At 48.9% G+C, this 15,742-nt stretch overlaps 1 protein-coding gene across 1 annotated transcript in view; it reads left to right on the top strand.

Moving 5' to 3' along the window:
• Positions 1 to 15,742, top strand: part of Fam227a (family with sequence similarity 227 member A) — a 34,322-nt gene that overhangs the window by 4,804 nt on the left and 13,776 nt on the right. Inside the window, exons 3-11 of the mRNA XM_021217250.2 lie at positions 965 to 1,034; positions 1,620 to 1,699; positions 2,915 to 3,061; positions 4,235 to 4,336; positions 4,889 to 4,993; positions 8,293 to 8,416; positions 8,644 to 8,751; positions 11,340 to 11,425; positions 15,374 to 15,470. Of these exons, the coding sequence (XP_021072909.1) occupies positions 965 to 1,034; positions 1,620 to 1,699; positions 2,915 to 3,061; positions 4,235 to 4,336; positions 4,889 to 4,993; positions 8,293 to 8,416; positions 8,644 to 8,751; positions 11,340 to 11,425; positions 15,374 to 15,470 (919 nt within the window). The remainder of the gene's footprint in view (positions 1 to 964; positions 1,035 to 1,619; positions 1,700 to 2,914; positions 3,062 to 4,234; positions 4,337 to 4,888; positions 4,994 to 8,292; positions 8,417 to 8,643; positions 8,752 to 11,339; positions 11,426 to 15,373; positions 15,471 to 15,742) is intronic.

Below are 15,742 nucleotides of genomic sequence, written 5' to 3'. Positions count from 1 at the left end.
TCTCTCTCTCTCTCTCTCTCTCTCTCTCTCTCTCTCTCTCTCTCTCTCTGCTTTAAGACAGGGTTTCTTGGTGTCCTTATTCTTTTCATATAAGTGAAGCCGCTTTTTATGAAGGTGGAGGGGACTACTAGCATCCTCAGTCTGAGCTGGGCTTGGAGTTAAGCTGTGGCTCTCAGGAGGGCATACAGACGCTCCCTGGAATGAACCTGTGCAAGTGCATCTTCATGTGGGGGGGGCACCCAGTGTGAGCCCTCCAGTTGGATGGTCAGTCCAAAACTCCAGAGAGTTCTCTTCAGTTCTGACAAGAGGAAATGACCCTAACCCTCAACATCTTGTAAAAGGGTTAACAATGACCCAGCTCCCTCAGGGCGTTCACAAGGACAAGGTGAGCTGTAATACATGGGACACAGCAGGGGCTTCGGAGCACAGCAGGGACAGTGGAGTGCACAGGACAGAAGTCTGCAAAGGCCCTCATGTCCTAGGCTTGAGGAGTCTGAGGTCACTTCTGCCATCCCAGAATCCCTCCTGCTGGGAGATAGGACCACCACCTGCATAGATAACTACCCAAGCACAGGCGCTAGCCCCTTAGCTGACAAGCAATGCGTTGTCTCTCTGGTCCTCCTAGGGACCTCAGAAGGGAGGTATTACCATCACCTTTTAGAAAGATTGCACGTGTGTACCTGTGGGCTGCAGCCAGAACCCTGCTTTGCATCCTGTGCCCCTATGAAGTGGATCCAGGAAGATAGCTTAGTGCGAGGGCACTCTCATGAGAGACGTGTTGACAACACACAATGGGACCATGTCAGTGTCAGTGACAGGAGTGGCAGAGGTGCTTAGCCACACACATTGTTCCAGGCTTGCAGGTGTCAATAAGGAAAATGCTCTATTCCCTGACCCCGCCCTCTTCCCTGGTTACATCAATCTCTAATGCCCCTTTTTCCCCTCTTCCTTCTGGTTTTTGAAGGCAATTGAGGACTATGAGTTGGAGAAGAAGTCTTTAAGAGAGAAAACTCACAGCAGCCCGGAAGACAGAGGCAAGAATCTTTTCTCAGCCTGAAAATGTGTTTTTGTGGGGTTTGATTTGATTTTTAATTTTCTTTAGTTTGCATACCTCTTAGCTGTTTCTTAGCTGTTTCTGTTTTGTGGTGCTAGGCATGGATCCCATGGCCTTGATGCACCAACCACATGCCCTGCCACTGAGGAGGATCCTGTGGGGTTTTTGCGTTTGTTTGTTTGTTCGTTTGTTTGTTTTTCAGTTTTTGAAATAATGTAGTTGAGAAGGAATCCAGAGCTCTACCCCAGGATAGGTTTTGCCCTTTTCTGCATTAGCCTTCTATCAGTCTTGACAGTGGACAAGGAAGGAGGGAGGGACAGGATCACAGAGGGACACTCTGTTAAGTGGCTGATGGTAGCGCCATCAGATCTGTTTGATAGAGGGGAGTCCTGCTGGGGACAGGAAACTTGTCTAGTGCACAGCGTCTGGTCTTCCCTGCTGACTCGAACCAGATAGGCCAGGCCCGAGCTTCTGCTGGTCACCTGGCGGCTCTCTCTAGCGGTCTTAGCTCCCAGGAGCAGATATGACCACCACCCCTCACTTCTAACTTTTCCTCCATTCTCAGCCAAGAAACAGAAGGAAGAGCCACCGATATCCTGCCAAGGCTCAGAGCTCCGGAATGCCAGAGTGCTCCTCACAAAAAGGGTAACAGCTGAGCGTCATGTTGCAAAACAAAACAAAACAAAACAAAAACAAAAACAGGCCTTATTCCTCCTGAGGAAAGATTTGGTGCCTAGTTAGCAGTCAGTGCAGAAAGTGCAGGGCTCACTCTTGCAACGACCTGGCACTACTTTAACTCTAGAATTGCTCATGCCACCCTGGGAAGGGCAGAGCTGACCCTAGCCTCGGCAACAGGAGGGTGGCAGAGCCCTGTGTCTGTTACTGTTAGAGCCAAGATGTCTCCCTGGAGAAGCAGAGTCGTCCTGTCTCTCTGAGAAGGTGCCACACAGCTCCACATGCCTTCTCCAGAGCAAGTTCCCATGTCACCGCCCCATTCGCCAGCCAGGCTGGTTATGGCGATCTCTGCAGACACGCTGTCATGCAATCGTGCAGGAAGCAGAGGTGACCGTCATTCAGCATGTTAGAGGAAAGACACTGCCTTCCACTCAGTCCTCTGCCCTGAGGCCAGCCCCCTCTACTGCCAACAGGTGCCACCTCATCATTGTCCTTGTCAAGATTCACTACCACAGGCTGGGGTTGGGGCTCAAGGGTAGGTGCTTGTCTAGCAGGCCCAAATCCCTGGGTTCTATCTCCTGTCTCCAGCATTGCAAAAATTTTAATTTAGCCCCCCCAAAAAGTTGGTTATTTACACTATCCAGATCACCTGTGCCCAAAGACTTAGGAAAAAATTATCATTTAAAAAAATTATTGGGCTGGTGAGATGGCTCAGTGGGTAAGAGCACCCAACTGCTCTTCCAAAGGTCCAGAGTTCAAATCCCAGCAACCACATGGTGGTTCATAACCATCCGTAACAAGATCTGACTCCCTCTTCTGTAGTGTCTGAAGACAGCTACAGTGTACTTACATNTAAAAAACAAATAAATCTAAAAAAAAATTGTATTTATTTTGTGTGTATGCGCAGGGGGTGGTGCTCATACCACGGCGCACACAGGAGGTCTGAGGACAACATGCAGAAGTCAGATCTTGGTTCTACCTTGTGAGTCCCAGGGATTGAACTCAGGTCACCACACTCTCGGCCGGCACCTTTACTCACGAAACCGTCCTGAAGACACCTGTTGACATTACCCCTTGTTTTCTCTCTATAAAATGGTTGCGCTGTCTTTATGTAGAAGAAGAAGGAAGGTACCCTGCGGTTTTAAACTGTTCAGCTGATGGAGCCCATGTGCTTTTGTTCTTCAGAAAACAGCAGATAAGAATCTGCTCGCAGAGCTGCACGAATATCCCCCGTTTGATGAAATGAAGCCCAACAAACTGCCCAATGGCGTGGACTTCTGTGACATGGTGGGCAATGTGATCCGGTCTGAGAAAAACCCCCTGAGCGGCAAGGTAGGGAAGAGAGAGCATGCGTGCACAACTTGGTGCCATAACTGGGGGATTCTTCTTGCTTTTCTCATTGCTATGACAAAATGCTTGACAGAAACAACTTAAGGAAAGAAAGCTTTCTGCTGGCTCATGGCTTCCAACAGAGGCCAAGTGGATCTGTCTGTGGCGGTGGGAGGTGGCAACTGCTTGTTTACAGGGCAGAAGACAGGACTCTGGGCACCGTGGTAGCAGAGCTAGGATTGGGCTAAGAACCTTGAGAGCTGTGGGTAGAGGTTCAGCGGGCAGAATGATGGTGCCCACGGATGCAGACGAGAGGCACCGCCAGAGGCAGGAGACAACTGTGGGGAGGTCCGCAGGGGAAGATGCTCACAGAGCTCTGAGTTCATGTGGCTGGCCCCCTTCATCTTTTGTGGTTATGTAATCTCTGTCCCCCAAACAGCTCTGGTAGCTCATAGACAGTCACCCCTCCATTCCTGGCACTAGAGTGTCAGCAGACTTACCTCTGCATCATGCTCCTCCCCTCTCAATCCTCCCCCTACCCCCCACCCCCCACCCCCCTACCCCCATCCTGGCTCCTTCTTTCCTGCTGCCTGGCTGTGCTGAGTCAGTCCTTTCTTCCTGAATGACATGAAGAGTGAAGGTGTGTGACCTGGTGATAGACACACAGGCAGCAGTCAGTAATACACGCACGCGCGCACACACACACACCATATATATATAGTGTGTCAACACAAGCTAAATTTTCTGCTCCTCTGAGCTTGTGAGCAGTCGCTTTACGTTTTGACTCACCTATGTTTATTACTGATTCAGTAGAGTCTCGGGGCTCCGTCCTTTGTATTTCCATAGTAGCCTCACAAGTTTGCCACCGCTGCTGTCCAGCGCTGAGAGGGAGGGAGGTGGCCGGGAGCCTCCACCCAGAATTATGGGTTCCCGGTACTGTCTCCGCCACTTGCCGTATTATTTTGGACAGGTCCTTTCAGCTCTGTGGCCCTCAGTGTTCTTACCGTGGGGCCTCTGTTTCTTAGTTTATAATAAGGATGTCTGCTCCAAGATTCCAGCCAGGATAAGAGAAAATGAAGTTGCAGGCGTGGGTGACGCAGTGAAACCCTGTCTTGAACAAGAGTGGTAATAAGAACAACGCCCACAGTAGTAAAATGATTCTTCTCTCTTTTCAAGTCTTACTGTTCAGACAGAGAACTGGAGAAGTTTCTGTGCTCACCTTTTCTCGCCGCCATGTGGCTGGACAGCTTCTGGTGGCTATTTCATGAAAGGTATCAGGTAAATGTGTATCTGTGGTTTTCCCTTGCTTAACTCGCTTTCCTATGAAACAAAGTCCTGGTTTATTAACATGAGCAACAAGCCCCTTCAGTTCCATGAGCCACCCCTGCAGACTCAGCCTGTCACGTCCCTCCTCGTCTGGCCCCTCTCGTGTACCTGAACTTCAGCTGTAACCCAATGCCCTGCTGGCCCCTTGTGCTTGAATAGACAGTCTCTGCTAAGTAGTGGATCCAGGGCAGGGGCGAGAGGAGAACTTGGGGCCCCCTGGTCCAGAGTCAGGCGCTTCTCTTCACAAACACTCCATCTGTGCTTTGTAAGTATAGACAGCAGAAGAGCAGCCTGTTCCCCAAAGCATATGAGATCAGCTCACTGTAGAGTAAGATTTCAGGTGTGAGAACGGTGCTTCGCCTGAGCTGCCACAGACCCATGCCGGGTGTGGTGGTGCTTGTTCGAGGCCAGCCTGGGGTTATCTGGTGCAGCCACGTCTGGTGAAGCAGCACAGGGACCGCAGCAAGGATGACAGTGACTCTCTGCATGTCTCTCACCCGCCAGCCAGACAAGGAGATCCAGAAAAAGCTGTTCGACCGAATAGCCCGAAATTACGCCTCCCTGTTGTTCAAAATGTGTCGGTCCCATTATGAAGAGGCACTCTTAAAGGTGAGTGTCACACACTGCTTAGAAAACATCCTTACTGGAGAGAGAATGCTGCAAACAGGCCTTCCATAAAGGAGTAATAAGTACTTGTGTCCTGGCTTATAATTTAGTCGTTGCAAAGAAGTATGGCCGAGTCCTATATTCACTGGGAAGATGTGACAGTACATCTTGGCTGGGGGGGGGGGGGAACCAAGGTATTGGACTTGTTTTTTTTTTTTAAATGCTTTAAAACTATGTGTATGTATGTATACACACACACACACACATATGTCTCACATATTTTTGTAACAATTCAGTTCGTAATAGATCAATCTCTGGCAGTGGTCCATGGATTGTATCACATAGAGGTGACAAGCCATTGTAGTCCGTGTAAATACAGTCTGGGATGTTCAAATGATGATGACATAAACTACTGATACAGTTCTCAATGTATCCTCTCAGTTAGGAGACAACACTGTTAGATGTACAGGCACTCACATGCATATCCAAGAATAGAAAAAAATCTGGGAAATATTTGCCAACTTCTTAGCAATGGTTATCTCTGAGGAGTGAGGGCATGAGATTCCACTTTTTTATTCTTTTTTTTTTTTTAGAATTAAAACCTTAGCTGGGTGTTGGTGTTCCCTGCTTTTAATCCCAGCATCTGGGAAGTACAAGCAGGCAGATCTCTCTGAGTTTGAGGCCAGCCTTGTTTACAGAGCAAGTTCCAGGACAGCCAGAGCTACACAGAGAAACCCTGTCTCAAAACTTCTGCCCCCAACCAAACAAAATCAAAACCAAACCAAAGCAAACCAAACTAAAAAACTATCACCAAATCCCTTAGGCTGGTGGTGGTGGTGGCACACGCCTTTAATCCCAGTACTTTGGTGGCAGAGGCAGGTGGATCTCTGAGTTCTAGGCCAGCCTGGACTACAGAGTGAGTTCCAGGAGAGCCAAGGGTACAGAGAAACCCAGTCTAGAAACAAAACAACAACAACAACAGCAATAACAACAACAACAACAACAAAAGAATTCACCCTTTTTATTTTCTTTTTTTTTTTTTTTTGGTTTTTTGAGACAGGGTTTCTCTGTGTAGTCCTGGCTGTCCTGGAACTCACTTTGTAGACCAGGCTGGCCTCGAACTCAGAAATCCGCCTGCCTCTGCCTCCCGAGTGCTGGGATTAAAGGCATGCGCCACCACGCCCGGCCCCTTTTTATTTTCTATGTGTGGGTATTGCCTGTACACAGAGTGCCAGCAAAGGGTAGAAGAGGACATTGGATTCCCTGGAACTGGACTTATGGCCAGCTATGAGCTGCCGGGTGGGTGCTGGGAATCGAACCTGGCTCTTTTGGAATAATCAATCGTCAGTGCTTTTAACCATTGAGCCATCCTTCCTTCTAGCCCCTTGGCTATTTTAGTTCATGTTTCTGTGGTATAGAAAAAAGCTTATAAGGTTAAAACGAGAAGTGTAAACACACGTATACCTGTTGTGTGGATCCGAACTAAAGAGTACTAAAGGGAAGAAAAGATGTCAATAGATAATTTTTTGATGAGGAAAGACAATGCAGGGGAAGTAGCCATTAAGCAAACGACTTGATAGGTTGAACTGTATCCACATTGTGTGTGTGTGTTTATGTATATGTATTGTATGTATGTGTGTGTATGTGTATATGTGTGTATGTGTATATGTGTGTATGTGTGTGTGTGTATAATTTTTTTTTCTGAAACAAGGTCTCACTCTAGTCTGGTCTAGCTTCAGACTGATAATGTAGTGCTGACTAGCCTCAAATTTTTCCATCCTTCTGCTTCAAAATCTTCAAGAGAAGATTACAAGTCCATGTCACTACACCCGGCCATTAACTATAGAGTTTTTTTTTTGAACTACTACACACAAAATTAAGATGTTCATAACAAATTATAGGAAAATGCTGGTGGCATTTTTTTTAGATTCATGTTTTTTTTTTTTTAATGTGTATGAGTGTTTTGCCTACATGTATGTCTGTGTACCACATGCATACCTGGTGCCTTTGGAGGTCAGAAGAGGGCACTGGATCCCCTGGATCGCGGTGCAGATGGCTGTGAGTTGCCTTATGGGCTCTGGGAGTTGAACCCGGGTCTTCTGCAAGAGCAGCTAATGCTCTCAGTCAGTAGCCCAACTCTTCAGCTCTGGTGACATGTGTGTTCTACAGACAAAGAGCTCTTACAAATCAGTAAGAAAAAATAGAGATCTTGGGACTAATGGAATGGCTCAGCCGTTAGCAGCATTTATTGCTCTTGAAAACCACCTGGGTTTGGTTCCCAGCACTCACAGGGTAGCTCACAGCCATCTTTAACTCCAGGTCTGGGGAATCCTATATATTTTCTTAACCACACTAGAGTCTAAGACAAACTAGAAAATTAGCTATCTCAGAGCTTCATGGATAAAGTACTTAATGAGAAATTCACCAAGGAAGAAGCATGGATGGGAGAAAAGTGTAGCCACACCCTCCAAAAATGGAAATGAATGCAGTCATTGAACAGCCTTGGGGCTGGGGATGTAGCTCAGAAATAGAGCGCTTCTCAACTCGCTCAGTCCTAGGCTCAGCCTCCAGCATCACACAAAGAAGGAGAGAGAAGAGAAGAGAGCAGAGGAGAGGAGAAGGGAGGGGAGGAGAAGAGAGGAGAGGAGAGGAGGAGGGGAGGGGAGGAGCGGAGCCCCTTTAAGCCTGCAATTCCAGCATTCAGGAGGCTGAGAGATAAGTTTCTCTCTCTTTTTTAAAAGATTGATTGATTGATTTAATGTATATGAGTACACTGTAGCTATTTTCAGACACACCAGAAGAGGCCATTGAATCCCATTACAGATGGTTGTGAGCCACTGTGTGGTTGCTGGAAATTGAACTCAGGACCTTTGGAAGAGCAGTCAGTGCTCTTAACCACTGAGCCATCTCTCCAGCCTGAGATGATTTTCCCAAGTTCTTGAGCTGCATAGGGAAACCTTGTCTCAAAACAAAGCAAACCTGATCCTGTTTGGGGAGATGGTAACTGGGAGATGCGTGCGTATCTTTGTGGATACATCTTCGGATCTTGCTATCTTCTTGGCTGTGCTCAGACAGACCACGGTGGAGACATGCTAGTGTGTGTGTGTGGGGGGGGGGCAGTGGTGGCTGATGGCTGCACAGAGCAAGGTTCCTGAGGAGCATCCTCAGTGATGCCAGGGCGGGGAGGCAGCCCAAGACAGCTTGGTATTGGGAAGGAGTTTGGTCACAGATCCTTGGCTCAGCCAGGGCTCTGTTCTGGGGACAGGGACACTGGGGTTGACACTGAGCTCTGCCCCTCCCAGAGGCTCTCGTCACTTCTGAGCAAAGCCATGTACACCAGCTTCTGTTGCTGCTTCCCCCAGTCCTGGTTCAACACCCATGAATTCAAGGCAGAGATCTGTAACGTCATGAGCCTGTGGGTTTCAGGTGAGGACACACAACCGGGCAGGGGGAGCTGGTGGGGCAGGTGGCATCGTCCCTGTTCTGCAGGTGAACAAACCCTCTAGAGAGGAGTGGCAAGGCCAGGACAACACTGGCAGCAGATCTCAGGTTCCCTGTAAGCAGCAGGAGGCTCAAGGTCTCTCTCTGCCTCTCCTTGTCCTGCTCCATTCCAGTTGGTGGAAGTGATCATCACCATTCTTGGCTTCTTTCAGGGATGTATCCTTGCCCACAGAGCTATAACAATTGGGACTACTCAGAACTGGATCCAGAGAGGTTCCGGCAAGAAGAGTTAATGCTACAGAGAAGTCGACTTCTGAAGGGTAAGCTCCCAGATGTGGCCCCGCCTCTTCTGCTCCCTAACACAACCCAGCCACCATGTAACTTGAGGCAGGGGTCCCAGGGCATTGATGTCCCCACCAGATTATTTCTCAGACTTTCGAACTGGCCACCAAAGGAATAAAAAAAATCAGTGCTTTTGGATTGTATATGAGGAGTAGAATTTTACATTTGGTGGAAGCTGTGGACACCCAGCTCTGGTAAAGGGATTGCCTTGCATGCATAAGACCATGTGTTCTACCTCTGGAGCTATAAACAAGATAAGTCTTGTCGATTCTCCTATATTGTATCAGTATTCTATTATCATCCATGAGGTCTCTGTATTCTGTATTCTCCTCAGGCTGTATGTTCTAGTATTGTCAGTGGCCTGCATTTTCTATACTCTCTCCAGACTGTATGTTGTACTATAGAATATAGAAAGTTAGTTGACAGGAGCTTAGGTATTTAGTGGTGCCTGGGACCTGCTGGAACCTCTGGGCACTGTTTCATACTCATGACAATCAACGGAAGGAGCCCTACATGCTTGTCACAGATGAGGACATGGATAGTCTGAGGAGTAGCTTGCACAATAGCGACCTTTTCATTCCTCTCAACGTGTCGCGTCATAGACAGGTCTTGGTGGCACACACTTCTAATCCCAGCACTCGGGAGGCTGAGGGCGGAGACTTTCTTCAAATTTGAAGCCAGTTTCGTCTATTATAGAACAGAAAATTCTGTCCCGAAACTCACGTGTCAGCCACACTGTGAATACCGTAACTACCCCAGTTCATTGGCATTGATATTTCACTTTGGTGGCCAGACTGAGGTCATGTCACGTCACTCCATGAGCCAGACCCTATACTGAGAGCATCACTGGGTATGTAAGACCCACCTCTCCTTCCTACCCGAGGGCAATGGAGGCATGTCAGCCACAGCTCGTGGAGTGCTCTTTCCTTGGTGGGAGGCAGGGTGCAGAGACCACGTGGAACAGAGCCAGGCCAGCCCCTGACACCGACAGTGCCGAGAGCCCACATGGAGATTTGAAGTTCACGGTTTCAAGCAGGTGAAGGGAGGACCAGGGATGTCGGAGTCATGGAGCTTAAGTCAGTCAGACCCAGAGCTGACCAAGGCCTTGGAGCCTGGCTGTACCCCTGTGCTCAGAGCTGGCTGCAGTGTCTATCTGGAAATTGTAACAGCCACCCCTTTGTCAGGGCCAGACCCTGCCAGCTGTCACTGTTCAGAGCAAACAGATGTGAGTTCCTCAGTCAGCAGATATACTCAGGGATTTCTTTTTTAAGTGAGGAGGGGGAAAAAATGAAAGAAGCCAGTCGTTAGTCCTACCTCCAAGGGTTAGGTATGCTTTTTTTTTTTTTTTTTGTGAGTTATAAGTTTACCAGCTTGCCATTTGACAGTTTTTCTAATTTTTTGGTGGTTTCAGGGCTCAAACCCAGCTTTAGTCCATGCTACTTCTGAACTCTAACACTGTAACACCCCAGCCCTAGACTTTTCTATTAACATGATTTTTAGATCTGGTTTATGCGTCTGAGCGGTTTTGCCTGCATGTGTGTCTGTGTGTTGTGTGTGTGCTTGGTGACCACAGAGGTCGGGAGAGGGTGTTGGATTCCCCAGGAACTGGGAGTTAAAGATGGTTGTGAGCCACCATGTGACTGTGACTGGAACCCAGGTCCTCTGCAAGAGCAGAACGATCTTTAACCACTGAGCCATCTCTCCCCTGGATTTCGTTTTGCAAATGTTTTATCCAGCCTTCTGGTACATACTCTCAACCCCAGCACTTGGGAAGCTGAGGCAAGAGAACTTTAAACTAGAGGCCAACCTGGTCTATCCAGAGAGTTCAGAGCCAGCCTGGGCTAGACACTAAGGCCCTGTTTCAAAAACAAACAAGCAGAGAAAGTTTAGGAGGAGTCAGGAGGCTGGGCACGGTGGTACACATCTTTAGTCCCGCACATTGGAGGCAGAGGCAGGTGGATCTTTGTGAGTTCGAGGCCAGCCTAGTCTATAACCAGAGTTATATAGTAGAGACACTGTCTCAAAAACAAACAAACAAGCCAGGTGTGGTGGCTCACGCCTTTAATCCTAGCACTCGGGAGGCAGACGCAGGCAGATTTCTGAGTTCGACGCCAGCCTGGTCTACAAAATGAGTTCCAGGACAGCCAGGGCTACACAGAGAAACCCTGTCTCGAAAAACAAAACAAAACAAAAAAACCAAAGAAACAAAAAGAAATCAGACAACTCAGGAGTTCATGGAGAGCCCCTGTCTAAAAGCGAAATGACAAACGTGAGCATTTTCTCTGGTACTTAGTTGGCTATTTTTAGGATTCCAGATGGTTCCTTTTCTGTGAAGCCACTGTGATATGGTTTTGGTTTCCTGTACACTGTGCACTGCACATGTAGCCTCGTGGCCATTATTCTCTGGCTCGGTCCTCAGCTCTGCCTTGTTGAGCAGAGGCCCCTGCTTGCCTGGGCCAGGCCTGGTTCTGTTTTGCCCTTGTCAGTGCTTCTAGGGTTGTCTCAACACCCCCACAATCCAACATGTAGTGGTCAGACCCCACAAAGCAGCTTTTCTGTCTTCTAGCAAGAGAGTTCACCCTCTTCACTTGTAAGAGATCCTCCATTCAGCAGATAGAACAGAAGACGAACAAGAAGTTTCGTAACCTTGTGGTAAGTGGGGAGCACAGGCATAGCCCTGAAGCTGCTACAATCTGGGGTTCCTGGAGCATCTGTGTAGCCTTCTGTGGCAGGCACTTCCCTGTACCTCTGTCCGGTTCTATCCTATTCCCTCAGAGCGGGGCCTAATAGGGCCCAGACTGTCCAGAGAAGAGAGGAGCGTGGAGGGTGATAACCACAGGACATAAGAAAGGATGCAGCTCCAGCCTGAGCCCAGGCTGAGCCCAGATGTGCAGGCTCACAGCTCTAGATGCACATCTGGCTTTCAGTCTTTCTATCTCTGTCCCTCTCTCCCTGCTCCTCTTCTTCCCTCCCACCCCCCCACATTCTCTCCTGAGAGTGGAATCAGACCCTTCTAGAGAAGCCCTCCACGACTGCACTACGGATGCTTCAATGTCATGCTCAACGCTGCTTTTCTTGGCCTGGTCTAGTGGATGCACCTTAGGAAGCAAGCCCAGTCAGTCCCCTTTCTTTCTGAGCATTTGTGTGGTCCAGTCATCACACTGACCACAGCCATGTCCACATTAATCTTGAAGCCTTAGGTCAACTTGGCTATTCTGACACCTGAGTGCCCGTATCCAACACTGCAGAAAACCTGGTGCTGTGTCAGGTGGCATAGCTCTGACTTCGAGCAGGGGCCATGTGTTTACTCTGGCCTACTCAGCAGAGACTTGGCAGCCCCTGCTCCCACCCCCCATGCCCTGTGTGCCTCTTGTGACAGCCTGCATTCTCACGGAGGGATTCTTTGTTAGTTATAGCTCTCCTTCTGTTAGGATGGAAACTCCATGAGGGAGGGTCTGTCTCCGTCACATGTCTTCAAATGTAGGCATGGCACCAAGAGAACACTCTGTAGGATATCAGGACTTCATGATGATCACCTTTGTAAGCTCTGGGCCCTGTTTAGCCTAGGATGGAGCTCTATAAATACCACTCCTGCCCCAAGCACAGACAGAACTAGACAGAACAGGCATTGCTGAGGGCCAACTGTCCTTCAGATCATCACCAAAATATTATTCACTTTTTGGGCACTGCCAGTCACAGCGCCCCAGACAAATAGCCTTCTGAGTACTGGAACACAGAAAGCCTTCTGACCTTTACCGCAAGAACCCAGCTGAGAGTCCCCACCCTCTGTCCTAGCAATAGAAGCACTCAAACACTGAAGCCTTGAAAGCAGCTGAAATGTGAGCGACAGGCCACGATGGAGGGGATAGAGAGAGCCTCTTGCCACGAACAGACAGTTCTCCATCTGCTCAGCAGATGCAGCTGGCTGCAGTCTTGCCGTCATGCATGTCAGTGGCTGAGAGTTCAGGATCCGGGGCACCAGGCAGAGCTTTCTCTGCCATCTGCCCTTGGCCTGCTCATGCCCTGAAGGGCAGTAATAACTCCAACCTCTCCTGTGGATCATCTGTAAGCCAGAGCTCCCGGGAGCCTGTCCAAGACTCCATCAAGCCTTCCGTCCCTTTAGTTTTAAAGAGGCCGAGAAGCAGCTTCTGTAGAGAGGAGTTGCAGTCGGAAGATGGCTCCGTCTACCAAGTGCTTGGTATGTAGTCATGAGGACCCATGTGAGAGGATGGATATGGTATGTGTGCCTGTGCTCTCAGTGTTGGGGAGGCAGAGGCAGACAGAGCCCTGACTAGGGGTTCTGGCCAGTCAGATACACCTAATCCCCGAGTGCCAGGCTTCTGAGAGGTTCCAGTCCTCCAGGGAGCAGCTGCTCCCGTGCTCCCGTCAGCACTCCTCCTGAACGCCAGGGTCAGGTGTGGTGCATAGGAAAGGTTGAAGAGAGGAGAACAATGGAAGTCTTTTACCCCGGATGTGGAGAGAAGTCCATGCTTATCCTAAATGGCACGCCCAGGTGCCACGTGAGCTGAGAACCAAAGAAGCTGTTTTAGGGCTTTATTGCTGTGAAGAGACTCCGTGACCATGGCAACTCTTACAAAAGACGACATTTAATTGGGGCTGGCTTACAGCGTCAGGCTTAGTCCATCATTGTCATGGTGGGAAACATGGCAGCGTCCAGGCTGGCATGGTGCTGGAGACAGAGCTGAGAGGTCTACATCTTGTGTGTCACCTTGAGCAATAAGAGACCTCCAAGCCCTCCGCAACAAGGACACGCTTCCTTTAATAAGGCCACACCTCCTTATAGTGCTACTCCCTATGGGCCAAGTGTTCAGACACGTGAGTCTATGTGGGCCACACCTAGTCAGCACAGCACAGGAGCCTTTGGGAGAACGCGAGAGCCTTTAAGGAAACAGGAGCAGCACGTGCAAAGGCCCTGAGGCTAAAGAAAGGAAGGAGAGAAGGAAAGGAAAGGGAGGGAAAGTTGAGGATGAAGGAAAGAGAGAGAGATATTCAGAACGGGAGGAGGTGCGTGATACAGAACTTCCTAAGTGAAGGAAGCTGAGGCAGGAGTTATGACAAAGGACATGGACTGGCCATTCTCTGAAATGTGAGGCTGTTCTAGTTCCATTATCCATTCATGTGTTAATGGACAGCCGGTCACGTCCTGATCCCAGCCCTAGTGTCTAGAGTGGCATTAAACAGCTGTGTGTGGTAGGTGTACATTTGTCTGGACATCTGCCCAAAGGTGGTGGTCATATGGAAGTTTTATTTTTAACTTCTTGAGAAACCTCTAGACTGATTTTCCTAATGGCTGGTTAATTTGTACCCCCCTACCCCATCATCAGTAATTCAGGACTCCAGTCCCCCAAATCCCCTCTGCCATTTGTTGTCACACATGGGAGTTTTGTTGTTATTGTATAAGTATGTGACCACACTAAAGATATTCCCTTGACCCTTCTACATCTCTGTGTAGATGTGTGTCTATGGCTGGTCAAGTCAATAAGATATGTGGATATACCATGTGGCAATTTATGGGATCCCTCTTTCATTTAAAAGCCTTGTGTGGATCCTTCTCTGTAAAATGAATTATATATTCTAGCTAGTCTGTAGAAAAAAACACACAATCCAGGTATTTTACTTACAAGCTGTGAGCCTCAATCGGGCAGCTGTTGAGCTATTCCAACTTATGTCCCAGCTATGTGTCCCTTGGTACTTGCTGTTTCTCCTGGCTGTGTGCTCTGATGGCAGCTTCCTCCCCTCTAGTCTCCTTTCTCCCTTCCCTTGTGACCCCCAGCCAGGTGACTGCAAACCCACCTACCTCTGTCTACTGCCCAATCACAGGCTTTTAGCCTTTTATTGCCCAGTTAACTTGTAGAGCAAGGTTATATAGAATCAGTTGGTGTGTGCAAGATCTCGTGGGGGAGGGGCCAACATTAGCATTTGCATACACAGGAGCGCCAGACCAACCCCAGCACCTCCCAGTCTCCCTTCCTAACCAGCTGCCTGGAGCATGGATGTGATGCCTGGAGCTCTGGCTGCCATCTTGCTCCCTGAGGACAATGTCCTTAAAGTGAAACCAGAAAGTGGAAGAAGTCAATGACCCTGAGCCTTAGCACAGCAGAAACACCACATAAGCCAAGAGCTGACTGTCTCCTGACAGGTCACTGGGAGAGCAGGGTCTACAGAGTTGGAGCCACTGTTGAGTTAGTGCCCTGCTAATCTGCCAGTGCTTCAAGGCAGAGGCTAAATAAACTTCAGTGATTGCCCAACACCAGATACCACAGTAGTTGCTCAAAGAGATGTTAATGAAAGCCAACAGTTTAGAACCAACTGCAGTGGGCTTGGAGCCCTGTTGGGACCTGTGTGCGCATTGCAAATAGAAGTTTCTTTCCTTCAAGGAACCCCAGGGAGCAAAGCTGTTCAGTCCTTAGCAGCTGCCTGGGCCCCACTCCACACCAACCCATCTTTCTTGAAACTGTCGGGCCCGGACCAGAAGGCTCGTCTCAGGCCGTCCTTTACAGTGAATGATGAGATATGGATGAAGTGCAAGTGTTTCTCTCATACCACTTTTGCTAACCTTATTCTTTTTTTTTTTTTAAGCGTCTCCTGAAGGCTTCTCGTTCACAGGTAATGAAGGAAAAGGAACTTTCAAATAAGAAGACCACAGAGGAAAGATATAGGTGTTGCAGCATGAAAGGTGAGCAGGCTGCTGTGGAGGGCACAGCTGGCTCTCCTCTCAAGCCTCACCTGCTGCTTGGATACACCCGGACATAATTTGCTTAGCGCTAGCTGGGCACGGAGGGCGCCGCGTTGTTGTTTTGGCCAGATAAGCACCTAACTGTGCAGGACATTCCCCGTGACAAAGAGCCGCCTGTGCAAGTGTCAAGTGTCAAGGGTGCCAGGGCTCCCCACGTGCTGCTCCTGCCAGCATCGCAGGGTGCAGTCCCACGCTGTCATCCTGAGGGTTTG

This window comes from Mus pahari, chromosome 17 (assembly GCF_900095145.1).
Source record: "Mus pahari chromosome 17, PAHARI_EIJ_v1.1, whole genome shotgun sequence".
In the NCBI taxonomy this organism is placed as follows: Eukaryota; Metazoa; Chordata; class Mammalia; order Rodentia; family Muridae; genus Mus; species Mus pahari.
This window is presented reverse-complemented; position numbering and strand designations above follow the sequence as displayed.